The 20218-nt window shown below is 32.6% G+C and overlaps 1 protein-coding gene across 2 annotated transcripts in view; it reads left to right on the forward strand.

Moving 5' to 3' along the window:
- Positions 1 to 531: 531 nt before the first annotated feature.
- LOC145330004 (aminopeptidase N-like) overlaps positions 532 to 20218 on the forward strand; it is a 48356-nt gene continuing 28669 nt past the window's right edge. For both annotated transcript variants that reach the window (XM_080174530.1, XM_080174531.1), the window contains exons 1-15: positions 532 to 623; positions 2110 to 2205; positions 3164 to 3240; positions 4095 to 4185; positions 7302 to 7420; positions 8719 to 8787; positions 13384 to 13443; positions 13757 to 13834; positions 14338 to 14386; positions 15661 to 15713; positions 16408 to 16474; positions 17238 to 17284; positions 18859 to 18939; positions 19235 to 19277; positions 19680 to 19771. In XM_080174530.1, coding sequence (XP_080030656.1) covers positions 585 to 623; positions 2110 to 2205; positions 3164 to 3240; positions 4095 to 4185; positions 7302 to 7420; positions 8719 to 8787; positions 13384 to 13443; positions 13757 to 13834; positions 14338 to 14386; positions 15661 to 15713; positions 16408 to 16474; positions 17238 to 17284; positions 18859 to 18939; positions 19235 to 19277; positions 19680 to 19771 — 1061 coding nt within the window. In that variant the 5' untranslated portion in view covers positions 532 to 584. The remainder of the gene's footprint in view (positions 624 to 2109; positions 2206 to 3163; positions 3241 to 4094; positions 4186 to 7301; positions 7421 to 8718; positions 8788 to 13383; positions 13444 to 13756; positions 13835 to 14337; positions 14387 to 15660; positions 15714 to 16407; positions 16475 to 17237; positions 17285 to 18858; positions 18940 to 19234; positions 19278 to 19679; positions 19772 to 20218) is intronic.

Consider the following 20218-nt stretch of genomic DNA (forward strand, 5'->3'; position numbering starts at 1 on the left):
TATATGATGTTAAATGTTGTAGCGAAACTACTATAATTCACTTTATCTGTTAGTCCGTCATGACTTTATGCAGGTAATGTGATTTTATCAGCTGATATTTGAGAAAGAAAGTAAAAATGTGCATCTTATGTATGCTTGGTTTAGTCCGTCTTTGTTTTGTTCATGCTTTAAAAGCCATAAACCTTTTAAAAAGATTGCGTGATTTTCTTTGAGTTTTTGCATATTTCTTTCTTCGTTTTCTCTGTTATAGAAACTGAACATCATATACCTTGTCCAATCATTGTTGGTTCATTCCATGACAAGAATAAGGTATAACCAACATGCGAAATAAATCTAAAATAATATTTGGGGGGCAAATGGAGAGGTCGTCAATTTTACGATGTGTTGTCCCCCAACGACAGCTGAAAAACGCGTATAGGTTTCGTGATTTTTTCCAAATTAATTTCATTTTTGGTAGAAGCTGATTCCATGAGTTTTTTGTGCTTTACTACTCATGGATTTTGTCATCCTTGTTATCACATATATGCCTCAAAAAATAATAACTGATATTTTTTTCAGATCTATTAATGTAGAAAACAATAAAAATGGGAACTTACGGAAATAAGTACTTAGTTTCAAAAAAGGTAAGATTTTTCCCGTTTTCTTTCGAAACCGATTAATATCCGCTGGATTAGAAACAGTTCTCAGCTAGACTAAAAAATCATGTATCGTATCTTTTTATTTCCAGTTTTCTACGAATTTAAAAATGTACAATCATAATATTAAAACCAGTTTTGTTAGCCCGTGCCTTCGTACAAACTACAAGTATTCAAACCTTCCTATTATTTTAATTTTCATCAACAGATGGGGCAACTTTGTTCATCATAATTGGGGGTGAAACCAATTTATCCTTAATTGTCTTATCCCTTAAAATTTTTGCCTAATCTCTACTTTGATATCATGAATGCCAAGTATGAAAAAATTCTTTTGTTCGATTTCAACAATACAAAAAATAATATTTATGAAATGGCTGATTAAAAGATTAATTAATATTTATATTTGACAACAAATTGTCCTCAATTATTCGTGTATATATCAGCCAAGACTTTTTTTTTATGTAAGACACAGTCAATATTTCCACATGACATAATTTACCTGTAATTACCTCACTCTGAGGCGAGGGTCTCCAGCTTGGCTTCAAGTAGTCACCAGAAAACTAATGGACATTAACTGCTGTATCATGGAATACAATATGTAGCTGTCTATGCAGTCCCCTAGCAAAATGGGGATAGATGTCACTGGTTTTGGCCTACCTTTTCTATTGACGTCAGGAAATACCCTAATCCCCATCTTGGGGTTTTATTTTCCCCTTCCCTTTCTCTTTCCCTCTACTATTACGTCAATAGAATAGGTTGGCCAAAATCTGTGACATCTATCCCCATTTTGTTAGGGCACTAAACAGTAAACACAGCTACGTCAAGGCTGCATATTATCGACATAGTTATCTTTTAATGACATTCTAGTATGACTTACGAAAAATAGCCATTTAAAGATAATTTCAAAAAGATTTGGAGCAAAAAAATCTTCTGCCCATCTAATTTTAATATTATCAAACAAAGGAACATATAACAGACAAATTAGTTAAATAACTTTTTTTCTATTAATAAGAAAATAAGTATTTTCTTTAATTCTAATCTAATTAAGATTTAGATTTACGCTTCAATGAATATAAATATTTTCTTTAATTATTATAAATATATGTATTACTTGGGTTACGCCCCTAGATGCCTCTAGCTAGAGGTACTTGAGGAGGGGGGTAAACAGACCTTCTGCCCTCCCAATTTCAATGTCAGTTTGTAAGAAAAAGTAGGGGGGATGTCATCGGTTCAGCGGTTAGCGAGATCTTTCTGTACACACACAGACAGACGTTTATATAAGGATAGATTAAAAGAACAGAAAACTATAATAAAGAATTAATTCTTAGATGTCTACAAAAAGCTTTCCAGAAATAAGATAGCCATGTCAGGACCTATATGAAACCTACTTAAAATTGAACTTAATCATGTTGGCGGGATCTTAAGGAACAGTCAACAACATTAACTATATTATAAAAATGATACTTTTTTTCAGCTAGCGGCAGTTTTGCTGTTTTTCTTTGTTGCTTGGTCAGTTGGTCTGGGTCTTATTGTATACTATGCGGGGGTTGCTAATCTAGATATAAACCAGGTATATACATAGATAGATAGATAGATAGATAGATAGATAGATAGATAGATAGATAGATAGATAGATAGATAGATAGATAGATAGATAGATAGATAGATAGATAGATAGATCGATAGATAGATAGATAGATAGATAGATAGATAGATAGATAGATAGATAGATAGATAGATAGATAGATAGATAGATAGATAGATAGATAGATAGATAGATATATAGATATATAGATAGATAGATAGATAGATAGATAGATAGATAGATAGATAGATAGATAGATAGATAGATAGATAGATAGATAGATAGATAGATAGATAGATAGATAGATAGATAGATAGATAGATAGATAGATAGATAGATAGATAGATAGATAGATAGATAGATAGATAGATAGATAGATAGATAGATAGATAGATAGATAGATAGATAGATAGATAGATAGATAGATAGATAGATAGATAGATAGATAGATAGATAGATAGATAGATAGATAGATAGATAGATAGATAGATAGATAGATAGATAGATAGATAGATAGATAGATAGATAGATAGATAGATAGATAGATAGATAGATAGATAGATAGATAGATAGATAGATAGATAGATAGATAGATAGATAGATAGACATACAGATAGATAGATAGATAGACAGACAGACAGACAGACAGACAGACAGACAGACAGACAGACAGACAGACAGACAGACAGACAGACAGACAGACAGACAGACAGACAGACAGACAGACAGACAGATAGACAGACAGACAGACAGACAGACAGACAGACAGACAGACAGACAGACAGACAGACAGACAGACAGACAGACAGACAGACAGACAGACAGACAGACAGACAGACAGACAGACAGACAGACAGACAGACAGACAGATAGATAGATAGATAGATAGATAGATAGATAGATAAATATATAATCAAATAGATAGATAATTATTTAATTTTAGGTTTCCGAAGCTGGAAGTTTAAGTTTGAAAGATGAAACAAATCCAAGTGAATCAAAAGCAAAAGTAACAGATGTACGGTAATAAAAACATTTTTAATTTTTTTCTTCTTAGTCATATATGTTTTTAGAGCTTCGTTTGGTTTCTTTATTTGACAATATGTCTAAATATGTATATGTATAACAACTATTTATCTATCTATAAACAACTGTCTATCTAACTATGTATCTAACTATCTATCTATATAATTATCTATCTAACTATCTATCTATATAATTATCTATCTAACTATCTATCTATATATTTATCTATCTAACTATCTATCTATATAATTATCTATCTAACTATCTATCTAACTATCTATCTAACTATCTATCTAACAATCTATCTAACTATCTATCTAACTATCTATCTAACTATCTATCTAACTATCTATCTAACTATATATCTTACTATCTATCTAACTATGTATCTAACTATCTATCTAACTATCTATCTAACTATCTATCTAACTATCTATCTAACTATCTATCTAACTATCTATCTAACTATCTATCTAACTATCTATCTAACTATCTATCTAACTATATATCTAACTATCTATCTAACTTTCTATCTAACTATCTATTTAACTATCTATCTAACTATCTATCTAACCATATATCTAACTATCTACCTAACTATCTATCTAACTATCTACCTAACTATCTATCTTCCTTTCTTTATAACTAACTATCTATCTATCTAGACTCCCACGGCACCTAGTACCTGAGCAGTATGACCTACAGTTGACACCCTTTATTATACCAGACAACTAGTCTATCTAACTATCTATCTAACTATCTATCTATCTATCTATTATCTATCTATATATCTATCTAACTATCTATTTATCTAACTATCTATCTATCTAACTAACTATCCATCTATCTAGACTCCCACGGCACCTAGTACCTGAGCAGTATGACCTACAGTTGACACCCTTTATTATACCAGACAACTGGACAATCAATGGCTATGTGGAGGTAAGAGAAACAATTTAAGATAGACAGCTGAGCTGGATCTTTAAATCATTTTAGTGGTGAGCCAGATCAGGGTGAGCCGAATTTCAGGCAATCACAGCCCGGCATTTCATAAAATGCTGTGCTCTCATTGGTGGAAGGTTGGCTCACCCCGATGATTAAAATGATTTCAAGATCCAGCTCTGTAATCTGTCAGTCTGTCAGTGGTAAGGTAATACATGGTCATTGAAGAGAAATGCGGTTATAATTTATGAGAAATTGCCTCTGTATTAGATTAAGAGAGGCAAAGTTTTATAGAAAACTATTTATAATTATGAAAAAATATCATTATATTTTATAAATGTACTAAATTTATTATTTATTAGGAAATAGGAATTTTTTATGAAAAATATAAATGTATAATTGCTTTTCCATAAAAAATGGAAAATTTTCTAAAAATTGTTAATAGTACAAATGTTATTCCATTAAGGGGGGAAAGGTAAAGGGATGATTACCCCTAAAGAAATAGGGACCCCCCCCCTCCATTTTAAAGACATATATTATATTCCGCCCCACCGTTAGATTTTTCTTTTAAAGTGAGGGGGGGGGAGGGGGTTACTAATTAAATTTTACCCCCCCCCCAAAAAAAAATGTTAAACCATTTTACCCATCCCCACCCTCAAATTTGAGTTATTTTTTAGATTTTTAGCTACCCCCCAAAAAAGCTTGGAATTCCTTGAAAGATAAATAAGTTGCAATTATTTTTTGTCAAGCCATTTAATAAGCATTTTTTAAAAACTTAAAACTAGATTTAGTAATGCTTTATACTAAACTAGATGCTTCGCCCCAAGATTCTATGGGCATAGACGTCCAAGGGGAGGGGGGGGGGTAATGGGGCAAATACCCACCCCCAAAATTTTTTTCATTTTACCACCCCCATTTAAGATTTACCCCTACCCCGGTGGTGCCGTAGGCACCCCCAACCATTTAGGATGGGGTATTTACCCCCCCCCAAACAATTTTAGGGGGGTAAATACCCCCCCAAAATAAAAATCTCTAACAAAAAAAAATTTTGCGCGCTTTGCGCGCATTTTTAATACTAAATTTTTATTAAAATTTAAATTACCCCCCCAAAAATTTTACCCCGGGGCAGGGGCGTCCAAGCTTTTTATTTTAAGGGGGGTAAAATTTTTTTAAGGGGGGGGGGGTAAATCGTTTTTTGGGGGGGTAAAATGGCGCGCGGGGTAAAAATTTTGGGGGGGGTAATTACCCCCCCTGAAACCTGTTGGCAGGGGTAAATTTAGTTTACCCCCCCCCAAAATTTACCCCCGGGGTAAAATTTTTGGGGGGGGTAATTTAAATTTTATTAAATATATAGTATTAAAAATGCGCGCGAAGCGCGCAAAAATTTTTTTTATTACAGATTTTTTATTTTGGGGGGGGTATTAACCCCCTCAAAATTGTTTGGGGGGATAAATACCCCCTCCTAAATGGTTGGGGGTGCCTACGGCACCCCCAGGGTAGGGGTAAATTTTAAATGGGGGGAGTAAAATGAAAAAAAATCGTTTGGGGGGGGTAATCGCCCTATTACCCCCCCCCCTTGGACGCCTATGCCCCGGGGTTAAATTTTGGGGGGATAAACAAATTTTACCCCTGCCAACAGATTTCAGGGGGGGTAATTACCCCCCCACACAAATTTTACCCCCCGGTAAAAAAATTTGCGGCGAGCTTCACGCGCCATTTTACCCACCCCCCAAAAACGAATTACTCCCCCATTAAAAAAATTTTATCCCCCCCAAAATAAAAAGCTTGGACGCCCCTGTCTATGGGTAGGTGTAAAATAGCCTAAAACCACCCCAAGACACTTTCCTGAAAAGTACAACCTAGCAAAACCATAAATTTCTTTGATCTTTATCTTAAGATAAAAAAAATACTACTTTATATTTTAGATTTATTTTCATTAAATACTAGATGTTATATCATAAAATTATTATTAAGAATAAATGACCAAATTATAAAAAAATATATAATTAGCGAAGAAGGAAATTTTTTATGAATAAGGACATAATTAATTATACTTATAAATGTCAAAACATTATTATTATGTTTTTCATCATCAGAAGAAATAAATTTAACATAGCGGGACAAAGTGTCTCAAAAATCAGCCACGTGACGTTAAAAAATGAGGGAGTCGAGAGAAAAGGTGGGAAAGAAAACCCCTAAAAAAGAGATGGATAATCCCCTATTTTTATTACGTCGCATGACTGAATTTTGAGACACTTTGTCTGTTGTCCCGCTACTTCAATTACAAATTTATCAACTAATTTTTTTAGGGATTTAACTATCTCCCTTACCTTAAAAAAATATCTATCTATCTATCTCATAGGCGTCCAAGGGGGGGGGGGGTAATGGGGCGATTACCCCCCCCAAACGAATTTGAGGGTGCCGTAGGCACCCCCAAATTTTTTTCATTTTACCCCCCCCCCATTTAAAATTTACTCCTACCCTGGGGGTGCCGTAGGCACCCCCAACCATTTAGGAGGTGGTATTTACCCCCCCCAAACAATTTTTGGGGGGTAAATACCCCCCCCCAAAATAGAAAATCTATAACAAAAAAAATTTTTGCGCGCTTCGCGCGCATTTCTAATACTAAATTTTTGATAAAATTTAAATTACCTCCCCAAAAATTTTACCCGGGGGGAAATTTTGGAGGGGGGTAAACAAATTTTACCCCTGCCAACAGATTTCAGGGGGGGTAATTACCCCCCCCAAACAAATTTTACCCCCGGGGTAAAAATTTTGGGGGGGTAAAAAAATTTGCGCGCTATTTTAACCTCCCTTAAAAAAATTTTACCCCCCCCCAAAATAAAAACCTTGGACAACTCTGATCTATCTATCTATCTATCTATCTATCTATCTATCTATCTATCTATCTATCTATCTATCTATCTATCTATCTATCTATCTATCTATATATCTGTCTATCTATCTATCTATCTATCTATCTATCTATCTATCTATCTATCTATCTATCTATTTATCTATCTATCTATCTATCTATCTATCTATCTATCTATCTATCTATCTATCTTCTATCTATCTATCTATCTATCTATCTATCTATCTATCTATCTATCTAGATAACCATGGTGTGTAAATCAGCTGGCAAGAACGTGACATTGCATAGAGTGGACACTGAAATTCAAAATAAAACCGTTGTTGTCCAGGATGATAGTGGAAAGGATATTGAAATTTCAAGGTAATTAGTTATATTTATCTTAAAGTTTCAATGCCTAATAGCACAACTACACTACAATAGTAACTATATGCACGTCAGAACGACCTGAAAAATTGTTTTTTTTTACATCTTAACAATTCTATAAATTTCAAAACTGTAGATGACAAATCGTGATTTTCAGTAAAATAGGAAAGAAGAATGGACAATAAATGGAGCGTCGTGTATTAAAAATAACCAACCTTAGCTGAACTTAAGTAATAAACAAACAATCGAAAACCAACCCCCTTCCTTATTTTGAATTTAATGTCAAAAGTAAGGGGGGAGGGGGTTATTTTGATCATCAACGTCAAAAAAATTATTTTCGCTAATTATGGAAGAAGGAATATAGAGCTTAAGTACATTACATTTTTTTAAGTTTAATTCTAAACTTTTTAAATTCAAACTTAAAATTTTTAAAATAGAATCTTCGAAGGAACGTACGGACGTAGAGTTTAAAATTATTTACACGGAGATTTTAAATTCTTTGTTGTAAATTTTCTGTGAAATGAAGGTAATTAAAATTTTGCGCTATTTGAATTTCATGTACTATTCAAAAAGGGGTGACAACATTTTAAATATTTTTTTTTTCTAAATTAAATGTATTTATTCCTGCAACGTTCAAAAGACAAAAAGTAATATTAAAAGTTCTTTTTGGGTTTTTTATAAATATAATGAAATTGTCTGATAAACTATTTGTTTATAAATATAAATCAAATTAATTTTTAAATATTTTTAATTTTATTTAATTACATTTCTTGATTTAAATTTCTTGAAAGTATATTAAATTAATGGATATAGAATACGTGGATATTGTGAAAGGGGAATTTTGTCGTAGGTTGCTAGCATAGTCCTTAGATATTTGTCAATATGTTCCTCCATGGTCAGGGGAGAGGATTGTGTAATTCATAAGGGTGGGGGGGATGAGGGCAGTATATTAGCCAGCTGGGAGATATATTTTAGGGTAGAATCATTCACAATATCAACGTTTTCTATATCCATTATTAAATTATTAAACACCTTGATAATGTCAAAAATACATAAACTGAAGAATACTTATTTCTCGCATTGTATATTGACAGTTTTCCACGGAGAAGAAAACGATTTTTTTATTGACTTTTGCATGCTTTTTTGTCTCCAAGAGGCTGAAGGTTTGGTTAAATATAGTTTTGCTCAGAACCGGTTTTAAACCACCGGCTATCAATCGGATTTGGAACCATACTGGAAAACATTTTAAAAATAATTGAAAGATGTAAAAAATCATTTAATTTATTTTATTTTAGTTATTCTTATGATCATGATAGAGAATTTTTCATCCTACAGCTGGCAGAAAACTTGGTCATTGGAAAAAGGTCAGATTTATATTGATCTTAGTATTAAAGAGTTTATGTATATATGTTTATGTTTATATATGTTTCATATGGTGGATGTATAAAAACAAGGATGACAACATCCATAAAAGCGAAGCACTGAAACGGTAGGACAAACGGACATTAACACTTGTATAGTATCTAAACTGAAAAATCGGAACATAAATGTATAAATGTCGAATCAAAATTGTAGGTAAATTTGTTGAAAAACTGCTTAAAAACAGGATAATGTTTATGGACATACTTACATTTTTGGACTTGATTATAGAGTTGCTTCGCTTATAATATTGTTCTTTGTTGTCCCAGAAATCAATATACCAAAAATCAGATCAAACGGATAATTAAAACACTTGAAAATTTGTTGTTAAAAAAGTAGAAAAATCAACATGTTTAAAATGGACGTACGGACATTCTGGTAATGATTATAGAGTTGCTACGCTTTCTAAATCGTACCCAACTACTACAGGAATCATCATGCAAAGTTTGAAATCGATAGGACAATTCTAACATACCTAAATTAACGAATAAAAGCTATCTATCTCGGACGGACGGACGGACGTACGGACGGACGGACGGACGGACCTACCCTAATTATAGAAAAGCTTCGCTTTTAAAAATTATTAAATTAAAGGTTTCTAGTGTTTTTCGGTAGTTTTATGAAACTCAAACTTAGATTCTCAGCTAAATTTTATCAGATGACATAACTTGATTCTCTCATCAGAATGTGTTTATAGGTGATTTTGAGGGATAAGACAATGGATGATATTTTGAAATGATGACAAACAAAATTAAAACAATCATTGGTTGATAAGTTTGAACATTATTAGTTTTTAAACTCCAATGAAGCCATAACTTTTGTACCTAAAGTTTTAATCCAATGAATATGATAACGTGATGCTGTCTAAAATGGTGCAAAAAATGGGGACAAATTTCAAATTGATTTGACAGGCTGTTTATTTACGTCACAAGTGAGAGGAAAGAAAAGGGAAGGAGGAAAGAAACCCCATAGAAAAGAGATGGGGGTATGACGTCACACGCCAAAACAATTTGAAATTTGTCCCCATTTTTTGCACCATTTTAGACAGCATCTGATAACGTTGTTAAAAATTTTAGGTACCTGTGTAATTTACAGTCCTATGTCCCCCCCCCCCTCCCTCCCTATGTTTTATTGAATGTCTTTGTAAAATTTGCTCATTTTAGCGCAATAATAAATTGGTTAATTAAAAATTGTGTCATTAATTTGTCTTATTTGTTTTATTTTCTAATTTATCAGCTCAGCACAGAAAAATATATCTATTATATTTAAGTCAAATTTCTAGGAATCATTAATATTGAAAGCAAAGCGTTTATACATTAGGGTTCATATCAATGACGTCCAAGCTTTTTATTTCAGTGGGAGTAGAATGAGTTTTCAACAAAAAAATTTTAGGGGGGGGGGGGGGCAATCTAAAGTATTTCCTACGGCACCCTAGACACTTGTAGTATAACTAGAACCGTGCTTAAGGAGGGTGTATTACCCCCCTGGCTAATTAAGATTTTAGATACACACCCTTACATCCCCTTGACAAGCTTATACATCCCCCTGATGCTCAACCATAAGACAGTTAAAGGGGGTGTCAAGGAAAAAAGTCACAAATTCCTCAAAATCTATTTGGGAGTGGAGAAAATTTATTTGCGCAATGTAGGAGAAAATATCAACCCCCCTCCCCCACACCTCCCTAAATACACTTACATAGACCTCCCTAAAGCTCATATCCCCTTCACACCTTCCTCGGATTTGGTTTAATAGGGGTGTCAAACCTTTCAAACACCTCCCTCGCAAAATCCTCTGCACGGCACTGAATATAAGATTTAAAATTTAGTAATTAAAAAAAAAATTGAATATTATGGGTTTATTATGGGTTTCTTCCTGGATTCCTATCTTTTCTTTATTATCTTAGCTTTTATTTGATTTAATTAAATAGATCTTATCTTATTAATATTTTTCTTGAGAATTATTATTCTATATATCAAGGGATAAGACACTGGGCATTTATGTACATTTCCAATGGTACAACACTTTTTAAGTTCCCAATGTGTATCGGAAGGGAAGCGTTCCTTGAGTCATTTTTCGTGCATTGTATGAAAATTTCCTATGCCTATTAAACCTTACCCCGCCGGACCTGAAAAGACGACATTTCCTCTTATTTTACCTCCGATAGTGCGCGAGAGTTTGTTGTTGTTCTCTGTGAGCGCGTTTCTCCTTTGTTGATCAGAGAATGCATGAAAGGAATGTTTTGTGCTATGAAAAATGTGTTTGAATGGTTAGAACCCAGCTTTAAGTCTGCTTAATGTTTTTATACCACGAATAAGAGAATATCTTTATAGAACTTTTGCTAACCAATAAAATTTACAGTATAATGTCCTTTCCCTATCTTTTTATTACACTTTATTGCATTTTTTTCTTATGTAACTAACATTATGGTCAGAAAGAGGCCTCTAGGGGCGTAACTGCTAGCATGTATATATGATGGTCAGAATTCTTAAGATAATATCTTAATCATTTTGAAACGGGTACTTTTCAAGTTCGGGAGGAGTGTAACTACCCCCCATAGTATAAAATAATGAACCTCAATGAACCTGGTATGATTTTGGTGCCCTTAGCTTCAATGTTTACCCCCCATCTCAAATTAATACCATTATGTAAAGGGACGTACCCTGTAACAGATATAACACAACCTAACCTAGGGTAAAATAAGTCAAACGAAAAATATTGGGGGGGGGGGGGGGATACCTTTAATGATTGCATATGGGTGCATTTTGATTTTTTTTTCAAATTTAAGCCATCGACGAAAGTAAACTCCTTCTTAAACTTGTGTACATTCTCGGTCTACTTAGTAATTGTCACAACTTTTTCTTGGAAAATAAAAGTACGAAGGTTTGTCATAATTTACCCATAAAATCCGTATGATATTTTACTGGCGGGAATTTGAAAAAGATCGTCTAGATCATAAGAACACTTTAACAGTGTTTCTTTTAAAAGCAAAGCCTTTTTTATAATTAGGGTCGGTTCTTCCGTCCGTAACGAATAGATCGTCAATTTAGACGTGTGAGAATTGTCCTATCAGATTCCTGTAATAGTTAGGGATGATTTAGAAAGCCTTTCAAACTATATCTATCTAATCGTTCCCAAAAAGTCCTTAAGTTCATTTATAACATGTTGATTTTTAACTTTTTACATGATGCGATTAACATACATATATATATGATTTTTGTAATTCCTAGGACATCAAAGTACAATGTTATAAGTAAAGCATCTCTACAATTAAGTCATAAAACTGTAAGTATGTCCTTAGACTTCTTGGTTAGTTCTGGTAAGGTTCTCCTGTCGCTGCAGAGCTTTGTTTTTGGGGAGGTTGTAATAATTTATTTTGGCTGTAGAATAAATATTAAATATGCTATGTTGATGTAAGGCGGTAATGATGGCACATAATAGATGATAGTACATGGATTTACTTTCAGACTTTATTTTCATTTCCGAGAAATATGTTTAGAAGATGGGGGGAGTGGTATGTTAATTCAGAGTCTCATTTTGTACAGTAAAGATATTAAACATATTTTGCATAAATTCGTCTCAAGATTCAATTCAAAAATATTTTGAAAAGTGTTATTTAATAAAATGTACAAAATAAAGAGATCAAAAAAAACATTAATTATACTTTTTAAAACAGTATTTTTTGTTGTGTCCATTTAAAAAAATGCTTTTTTGATATGATTTTCTAACTTTTTTGTTCACATTCTCAATCATCCTTATATTTCTATATCAATTAATGAATTATCTAATTTTTAGCGGCTTCGCACCTAGCCTCTATGGGGGGCTTTTGGGTGGATTTTTTGTTCTTTTGTTGGGTTGGGGTAGTCCCATCCCCCAAGAAAATAGCCTAAAATCACCCCATGACCAGTAGGTATATTCCTCAAGAATAGAACACAATCGGTTCAGTGGTTACTGAGATCTTAAACTTCAGAACGACAGACAGACAGTTTTACTTTGTATTATAGATAATATTATTTAGGCTGAATATTAATTACAATATTACATAGTTATATAATTATATTTAATAATAATTAATATTTATTATTTACTTCTTATTAAAAATATTTATGCAATGTATTTTTATTTATTGATAGAAAAATTTAAAAATGAAAAATTCGAATGAATACGAGAAAGAAATATTATAGAATTCAGCAATACCTACCAAGGATATTGATCTTACCCCTTATCAAGTAGCAAATAGCCTAAAACCCTGCTCTGGACTAAATCAACCTTAATTTTAAATTCTAGTTATTCCCAGATAGGGAGGGTACATTGGGCTGTTTATTACATTAGTCCCCAAAGTTTAAAAATAACATTGCTTATCCGTTCGCTTAACAACTTTGGGGACCTCTATTAATTAATTTTAACCACTGACTGTAATCTACAAAAGAGGTAATTTTGTGTATCATAATTGAGATGTTCATCAATTTATCGGCCATTGTCTTATCCCTGTAGATCCCCGAGTTATTCCACTATCTAAGAGTAATATTTTTTTTAATGTTTAGGTATATTGTAAAGATTAAGTTTACATCCTATCTGAAGGACAATCTGAAAGGATTTTACAGGTAAAAATTATTCTTTTTCTAGGGTAAATGTTTTCAAAGTAAAATTTTTTTCTGAGAAGTGTTTGGTTCGAGCCATACTTCATAATATGGGATGTTTAACTATTATTATTACGTAGACTATTTCAAAATTAAAACTTACAAAAAAAGATCGCTTTTCAAGATGGTTGTTGTCATTGTTTGATGTATTAATCGATAAATAATTTTTAAATTAATTAATAAAGATCATTCAGCTAATTAATCAAATATTGTAAATAGAATTAAGTAAGATTATTGGTAATGATTATTTATATTTAAAACTTGGATGCCTTTGTAGATCTGAATACACAGACCAAGAATCAAAGGATGAGACGAAATATCTGGCAGTCACTCAGTTCCAACCTACAGATGCCAGGTATAAATATACAGACAGACAGACTGATGGAAAGACAGATAAAAAGACAGACAGTAAAAAAGAAAGAAAGACAGACAGAAAGACAGGCAGAAAGACAGATAATAAGAAAGAAATAAATACAGACAGAAAGAGAGACAGACATAAAGAAAGACAGACAGACAGAAAGACAGACAGAAAGACAGAAATAAAGACAGACAGTAAGAAAGACAGACAGAAAGAGAGACGTAAAAAGACAAACAGATATACATACAATCAGAGAGATAGAAAGAAAGACCGACAGAAATATACATAAAACATAAGACAAAACAATAGACAGACAAACATACATACAGAAAGATAGACATATACAGACAGACAGGCAGACAAAACAACAGACAGGATGACAAAACATAAAAGACAGACAGACAGAAAGAAAGACAGAAAGACAGACATATAGACAACAAGATAGTAGAATCTATAAATTGATGTAAATAAATTCGGAAACTTAAAAATTATTTTATCAGGAGAGCTTTCCCTTGCTTTGATGAACCTGGAATAAAAGCCAAGTTCAAGGTAAGTAATAGTTTATTGCATCGTATTATAAACAGCTTTCCGCGGATATAAATATGTACAATCATAAGGCGAATACCAGTTTTTTTAGCCCCGAGATGTTGAAGGTACTGGCTAAAAATGGTTTTAATCGTATGATTATATATGTTTGTATTCGTAGGAAACTGGATATAACACGATGCAAGCATACTTTAAGTATGGCCCAGAACCGGTTCTAATCCACCGGATATTTATCGGTTTTGAAACGATACTGGAAAAATTGCTTTTAAGTGTTTTCAATTTTGATGTTATATAAAAATAAAGGATTATTCTCGCTGTTAAACTGATAGGGTTCTTCTCAACAGTGAAGGTTCCATAATTCCATGGCAAAGTTTAGAACTATTTTTGAGGAGAGAACCTCCATCCGCCAGAGAGAAATCGCGCCTTGAAAAAAATGAACAAACCTGAATTCCGATTGCTTAAAGTTTTAGATTTTTTCTATTTTCTAATATTTTTTATATATAGTTTAGATTGAAATAAATTATAAAATTATTGTAAAACAGATGCTGTGAAATCATTTTAATTAATTAATAAATGGTTTAGGAGATAAGAAGGAGGATTAAAAAAATAGAAGAAAATTAAAAACAGAATAATTCCTAGATTTTATATTTGTACCTTTAAACAAAGATTATTATTTTGGATAAAATACAGAATTTTCGTTAGAATCACATTTAAATCATCTTTATAGTAGCAAAGCTACTCTATAATTAAGTTTGTACGTCAGTCCGTCCGTCAGTCCGTAACGCTATGGAGAAAACGTGATTTTCTTGGCTCCTATTCAAGATAGACAGCTGAAATTTTTAGTGAAGATTCTTATGACTTATGCCCATCTAATCTTTACATTGTTTTGTCCACCTGTCTGTTATTTGGGGTGCTAGATCGATTCCTAGATTTTAAAGTTTTTGTGAGTTTTTTAACTCCTTTTCAAGATAGAGGGCTGAAATTACCGGTGATGGATTATACTCATATTCTACTTATTTCCATCAAGTTTCATTAAAATTTGTCTATTACTTAAGGTGCTAAATAGATCCTAGATTTTTAAGTTTTCGTGATTTTAAAGGTTGCGTGATTTTTAAAGGTTTCGTGATTTCCCTATTTTAGCAAGTATTTTTATTGTTTATTCGTCTATTTATTAGCTAGTTCACATATTTACCAATTGTAACAAGATGTTTATGGACAATCGAACAAACAGGCAAACATCTTTTTAATTTGTAAATTAAAGATAATAATTTGTTAAGGTGAGCCTTGGCAGAAGGAAGGATATGTCCAGCATTGCTAACATGCCTATCAAGTAAGTTTTTACACAATTTTCTCGTATTCATTCGAATCCGGTGGATAGGAACCGGTTCTCATCCATACGAAAAAACTATGTCTAGCATCGTAATATAAACGGCTTTCCGCGGATATAACACGATGCGAGAAATAGCTATTCTCTCTCTCTCTCTCTCTCTCTCTCTCTCCCTGTCTTTCTTTCTATTAATCTCTCTTTCTTTCTCTCTTTCTCATTGCTAACATGCCTATCAAGTAAGAGTTATTTTCTATCATTCTCCCTCTTTCTCTCTCTCTATCTATGTAACTTAGATTCGTCATGTAACTTATTGTTTCCAAAATCTTTGCTTTTATTGGTAATAATTGACCTTGTTTAAAAAATTAAAGTTCCGTGCAGTAAAAGTATTTGGATCTGCATGAGTATATCTGTTAAAATTAAATTTTGCAATTTTTCTCGGATTTTTATATTGTTTAGCTTATAAATTTCATGAAATAAATCTTGTCGTTCTGTGCGATTTTCTTGTTTAAAAAGTCATTAGTTTTCACTAATCTCTATCTAAATTGAGCCTAATAATTCTCAAAATTCCTTCCCCCCCCCCCCCTAACATTTTTTTATTATTAAAGGATCTCAAGAACTAGCCAAACTGGCAGCTTTGTAATCTTTTTGTTTGGATATTGTTGTCCTTGTTAAAATATAAATAATTATTAATTAACAGGGATAAAGGAGTCGCTATGGAAGGAGACGATGGATATGTTTGGGATCATTATGAAAACAGCGTTAAGGTATTTATAGTTGAAGGGTCCAGTGACGTAGAAGCTTTTTATTTTGATTGGGGTAAAATGAGCGGTTTCTACGGTTTGAGGGGGGTAATCTAATGAATTTTCTAAATTTTGATGGTATAAAATGAAGGGTGTAAAGTTTAAATACCCCATTACCCTAACCCTTGAACCGTGTACGTCTATGAAATTGTCAGATATAAAATTGTGAAAATTTAAAATCGTCCAAAGAAAAGGACGAGAGCAGGGGCTGCTATCCAGCCAATTAATTATATTTGAAGTTGACAATGTTTTTATGTTGCTGAAGGGAAGTGGGTAAGTAAGGGAGAGTTTTAAGAGGAAATTAGAATTATTTGTCTAAATCAAATTACTTACTCCCTGAGACAAAAGAATTTATTTCAGGGATCGGAAGCCGCGCCTCAGCCGCGCATAAGCCTCAGTTTTAAACCTGCTTGTGAGCATAAAAAGTAATTTCAGAAAGAAGGATTGTCTACTAGAGAGCAGTTTTATACATCCAGCTGAATTTTATAGTGATAAAATGAAGATTTCACTGAGGCTTACACGCGGCTTACGCGCGGCTTCCGATCCCTGATTTATTTCCTTTGCTTAGTAGGACACCATAAAGTATTAACGGTTTGACGTACAGTCCTACTTTTAGAGTATGCTTTGCTGATAAAATTTAATAAATTTTGGCAACAATTGAGATAAGAAAAGTTACTTTTTTGTGACATTTTTAGCATCAATATTAATTTTGAAAATTTATTTTCAGATGTCTACCTATCTGGTTGCTTTTGTGGTCAGCAAGTTCGAATTCAGGTTTCTACAATCAAATATGATCTAATATTATCCTTATAATAAAGTAACAAGATGTCCATCTGTTTGTTTGTTTGTACCAAAGGATCTCTCTAACCGCTAAACCGATCGGGGTCTCCTTAACAGGGTAGTTTCTCATAGGTTTTGGGAAGGTTTATATCATTTTTGTGGAGGTTACCACCACCCTCCCAAGAGAAATCACAAAAAATCGAAAATTTCTTGGAGACTTGAACGCAACATAGACATAGAAATAAAAAAAAACATTTACATTGCCACTAGAGTTCTCTAGGGGCGGAACCGCTAGTGTAATATATGCAATGCAGGAAGGCAGATTTTTACCATGGGGAAGGAGGAGTATTTTTTCCATTCCTTTTTTCCCTAGAACGTATTTTTTCTTGTTACCAAACAAGATTAGTCTTATTTTCAATTTAATTAGCATATTTTTAAAAGCGAAGCTTTTCTATAATTAAGGTCGGTCCGTCTGTACGTCCGTACGTCCGTCCGTAACGGATAGCTTTTTTCGTTAATTTAGACATGTTAGAATTGTCCTATCGATTTCAAATTTTGCATGATGATTCCTTTAGTAGTAAGGTACGATTTAGAAAGCGTAGCAACTCTATAATCATTTCCAAAATGTCCGTACGTCCATTTTAAACATGTTGATTTTTTTACTTTTTTAAATAGATTTTTTCGTTAATTTAGGGATGTTAGAATTGTCCTATCGATTTCAAATTTTGCATGGTGATTCCTGTAATAGTTAGGTACGAGTTAGAAAGCGTAGCAACTCTATAATCATTACCAGAATGTCCGTACGTCCATTTTCAAAATGTTGATTTTTTAACATTTTTAACAACAAATTTGTATGTGACCTAATTATCCGATTGGTCTGATTTTTTGTATACTGATTCCTTTAACAACAAAGTACAATATTATAAGCGAAGCAACTCTATAATCAAGTCCTAAAAATGTAGGCATGTCCATAATCATTATCCTGTATCAAGCAGTTTTTCAACAAATTCAATTACAATTTTGCTTTGACTCTTATACATTCGCATTCTGATTATTTAGTTCTGACATTATACAAGTGTTAATGTCCGTTTGTCCTACCGTTTCAGAGCTTCGCTTTTATGGATGTTGTCATCCTTGTTTATTAATTAATTATCATACTAGTTATATATTGCATCGTATTATATTAGACAGCTTTCCGCGATAGTAGAATAAAAAAATTTAAGATTAATTCCAGTTTTGTTATTCCGGTTATAATCCAACGGATATCAATCGGTTTCGAAGCCATACTGGAATAGTTATTTATCGCATCGTATTATAAATAGCTTTCCGCGGATAATAAAATGAAAAATATAAGAGTAAAGCCAGACCTGAGGAGCCAAAAGATAGGGTTAACACAACTGGTTTTGAACTGTTACAGACTTACGTACGGATCGTACCTTATTATAAAGAATGGCATTCTCTCATGAATATTGTATAAAATATACACAATTTTTTGACAGGGCATAAACTTAATCTAACGCTGATAAGCTTTTTATAAATTAAATCATATTGGATATATAAAATGATAGAGAAAGTGAGAAAACTGAGAATGGAGTTAGATTCAGAATTTGGACTAGAAAGGATGCCATCCCACAAACTGAGTACGCCAGGTAATACCAACATTTTAGGAAAGGGCGCCAAAGCCTTTTTTTGATGGGGGTTTAACCCAGGTGTAGCCAGTCTAACAATCAATTCTAGAAAAAAATCACGAAACCTTTTAAAGTACTGTGGAAGTATATTTTGTTTTTTTTTCATTTAACTGAAGAGGGGTTGGTAAGAAGGGGGGGGAAAGGGGAAGGGGGTTGAGGGGAAATTTTCCTTTAGAATTGTTTGTCAGAATATTTTAACATTTATTTATGCATGATAATATTTTTTCTGAACTATAAATTGTAATTCTTTTTTCAGGGATATTGGACCCAAGATGCTGAAATTCTTTGAAGATTATTTCCAGGAACTTTATATACTCCCATAGGATGTAGGGGTTGGGAGTATGACCCTATAAGTCTTATATTAATATATTAAAAGTGCACCAAATATTTTTTTTTTTTTTTGGGGGGGGGGGGCGGGGGGGTGTATAATAATATAGTTCCCAGGTCCTATATTGAAGCTTACTTCCTCTAAAATAAACCAAAACCTGCCTTTGATTACATGAGATTTAAGCAGTCAGTCAAAATACATACAGCTTTTGAGGATTAGCCTAATGTATAGTTCTTTACAATTTTGGATTTTTGTATAAACATGCATTTTTTTTAAAGTCAACAAAAATATGGATTTTTGATAAAGATGACATTAACATGGATTTTTTGTAAAGACAACATAAACATGGATTTTTGTATAAAGACGACATTATCAGGTTAAGTTCCCTCTGCCCAAACAGGACATGATAGCTGCTCCAGATTTTGCTGCTGGTGCCATGGAAAACTGGGGTCTAATTACCTACAGGTACTTGTCAACAAAAAATTTTGAAAATACATAAAAATATTTAGCATTGAGATACATTTGATATAAAACCATTCCACAAGGTTTTAAGGTAAATTTGACTTAAAGATACACATGACATAAATGTAAACTTGATATATTGATAAGCTTGACTTAAAGATACACTTGACATGAATTAGGTACACTTGATATAAAGATACACTTGGCATGAAGATAAACTTGACATAAAGATATACTTTACATTAAGAAACACTTTACATAAAGGTATACTTGAAATGAAGATACACTTGCAATACAAGTAATCGCGATGTAAAGATATAAACTTGACTAAAAGATACACTTGACATGAAGATACACTTTACATAAAGATAAAATTGACATAAGATTCACTCATGATATAAAGATATACTTATCATTATGATTAATTTGACATAAAGATACAGTTGATAA

This window comes from Acartia tonsa, chromosome 10, assembly GCF_053477335.1.
Source record: "Acartia tonsa isolate MP-2025a chromosome 10, ASM5347733v1, whole genome shotgun sequence".
NCBI classification, from domain to species: Eukaryota; Metazoa; Arthropoda; class Copepoda; order Calanoida; family Acartiidae; genus Acartia; species Acartia tonsa.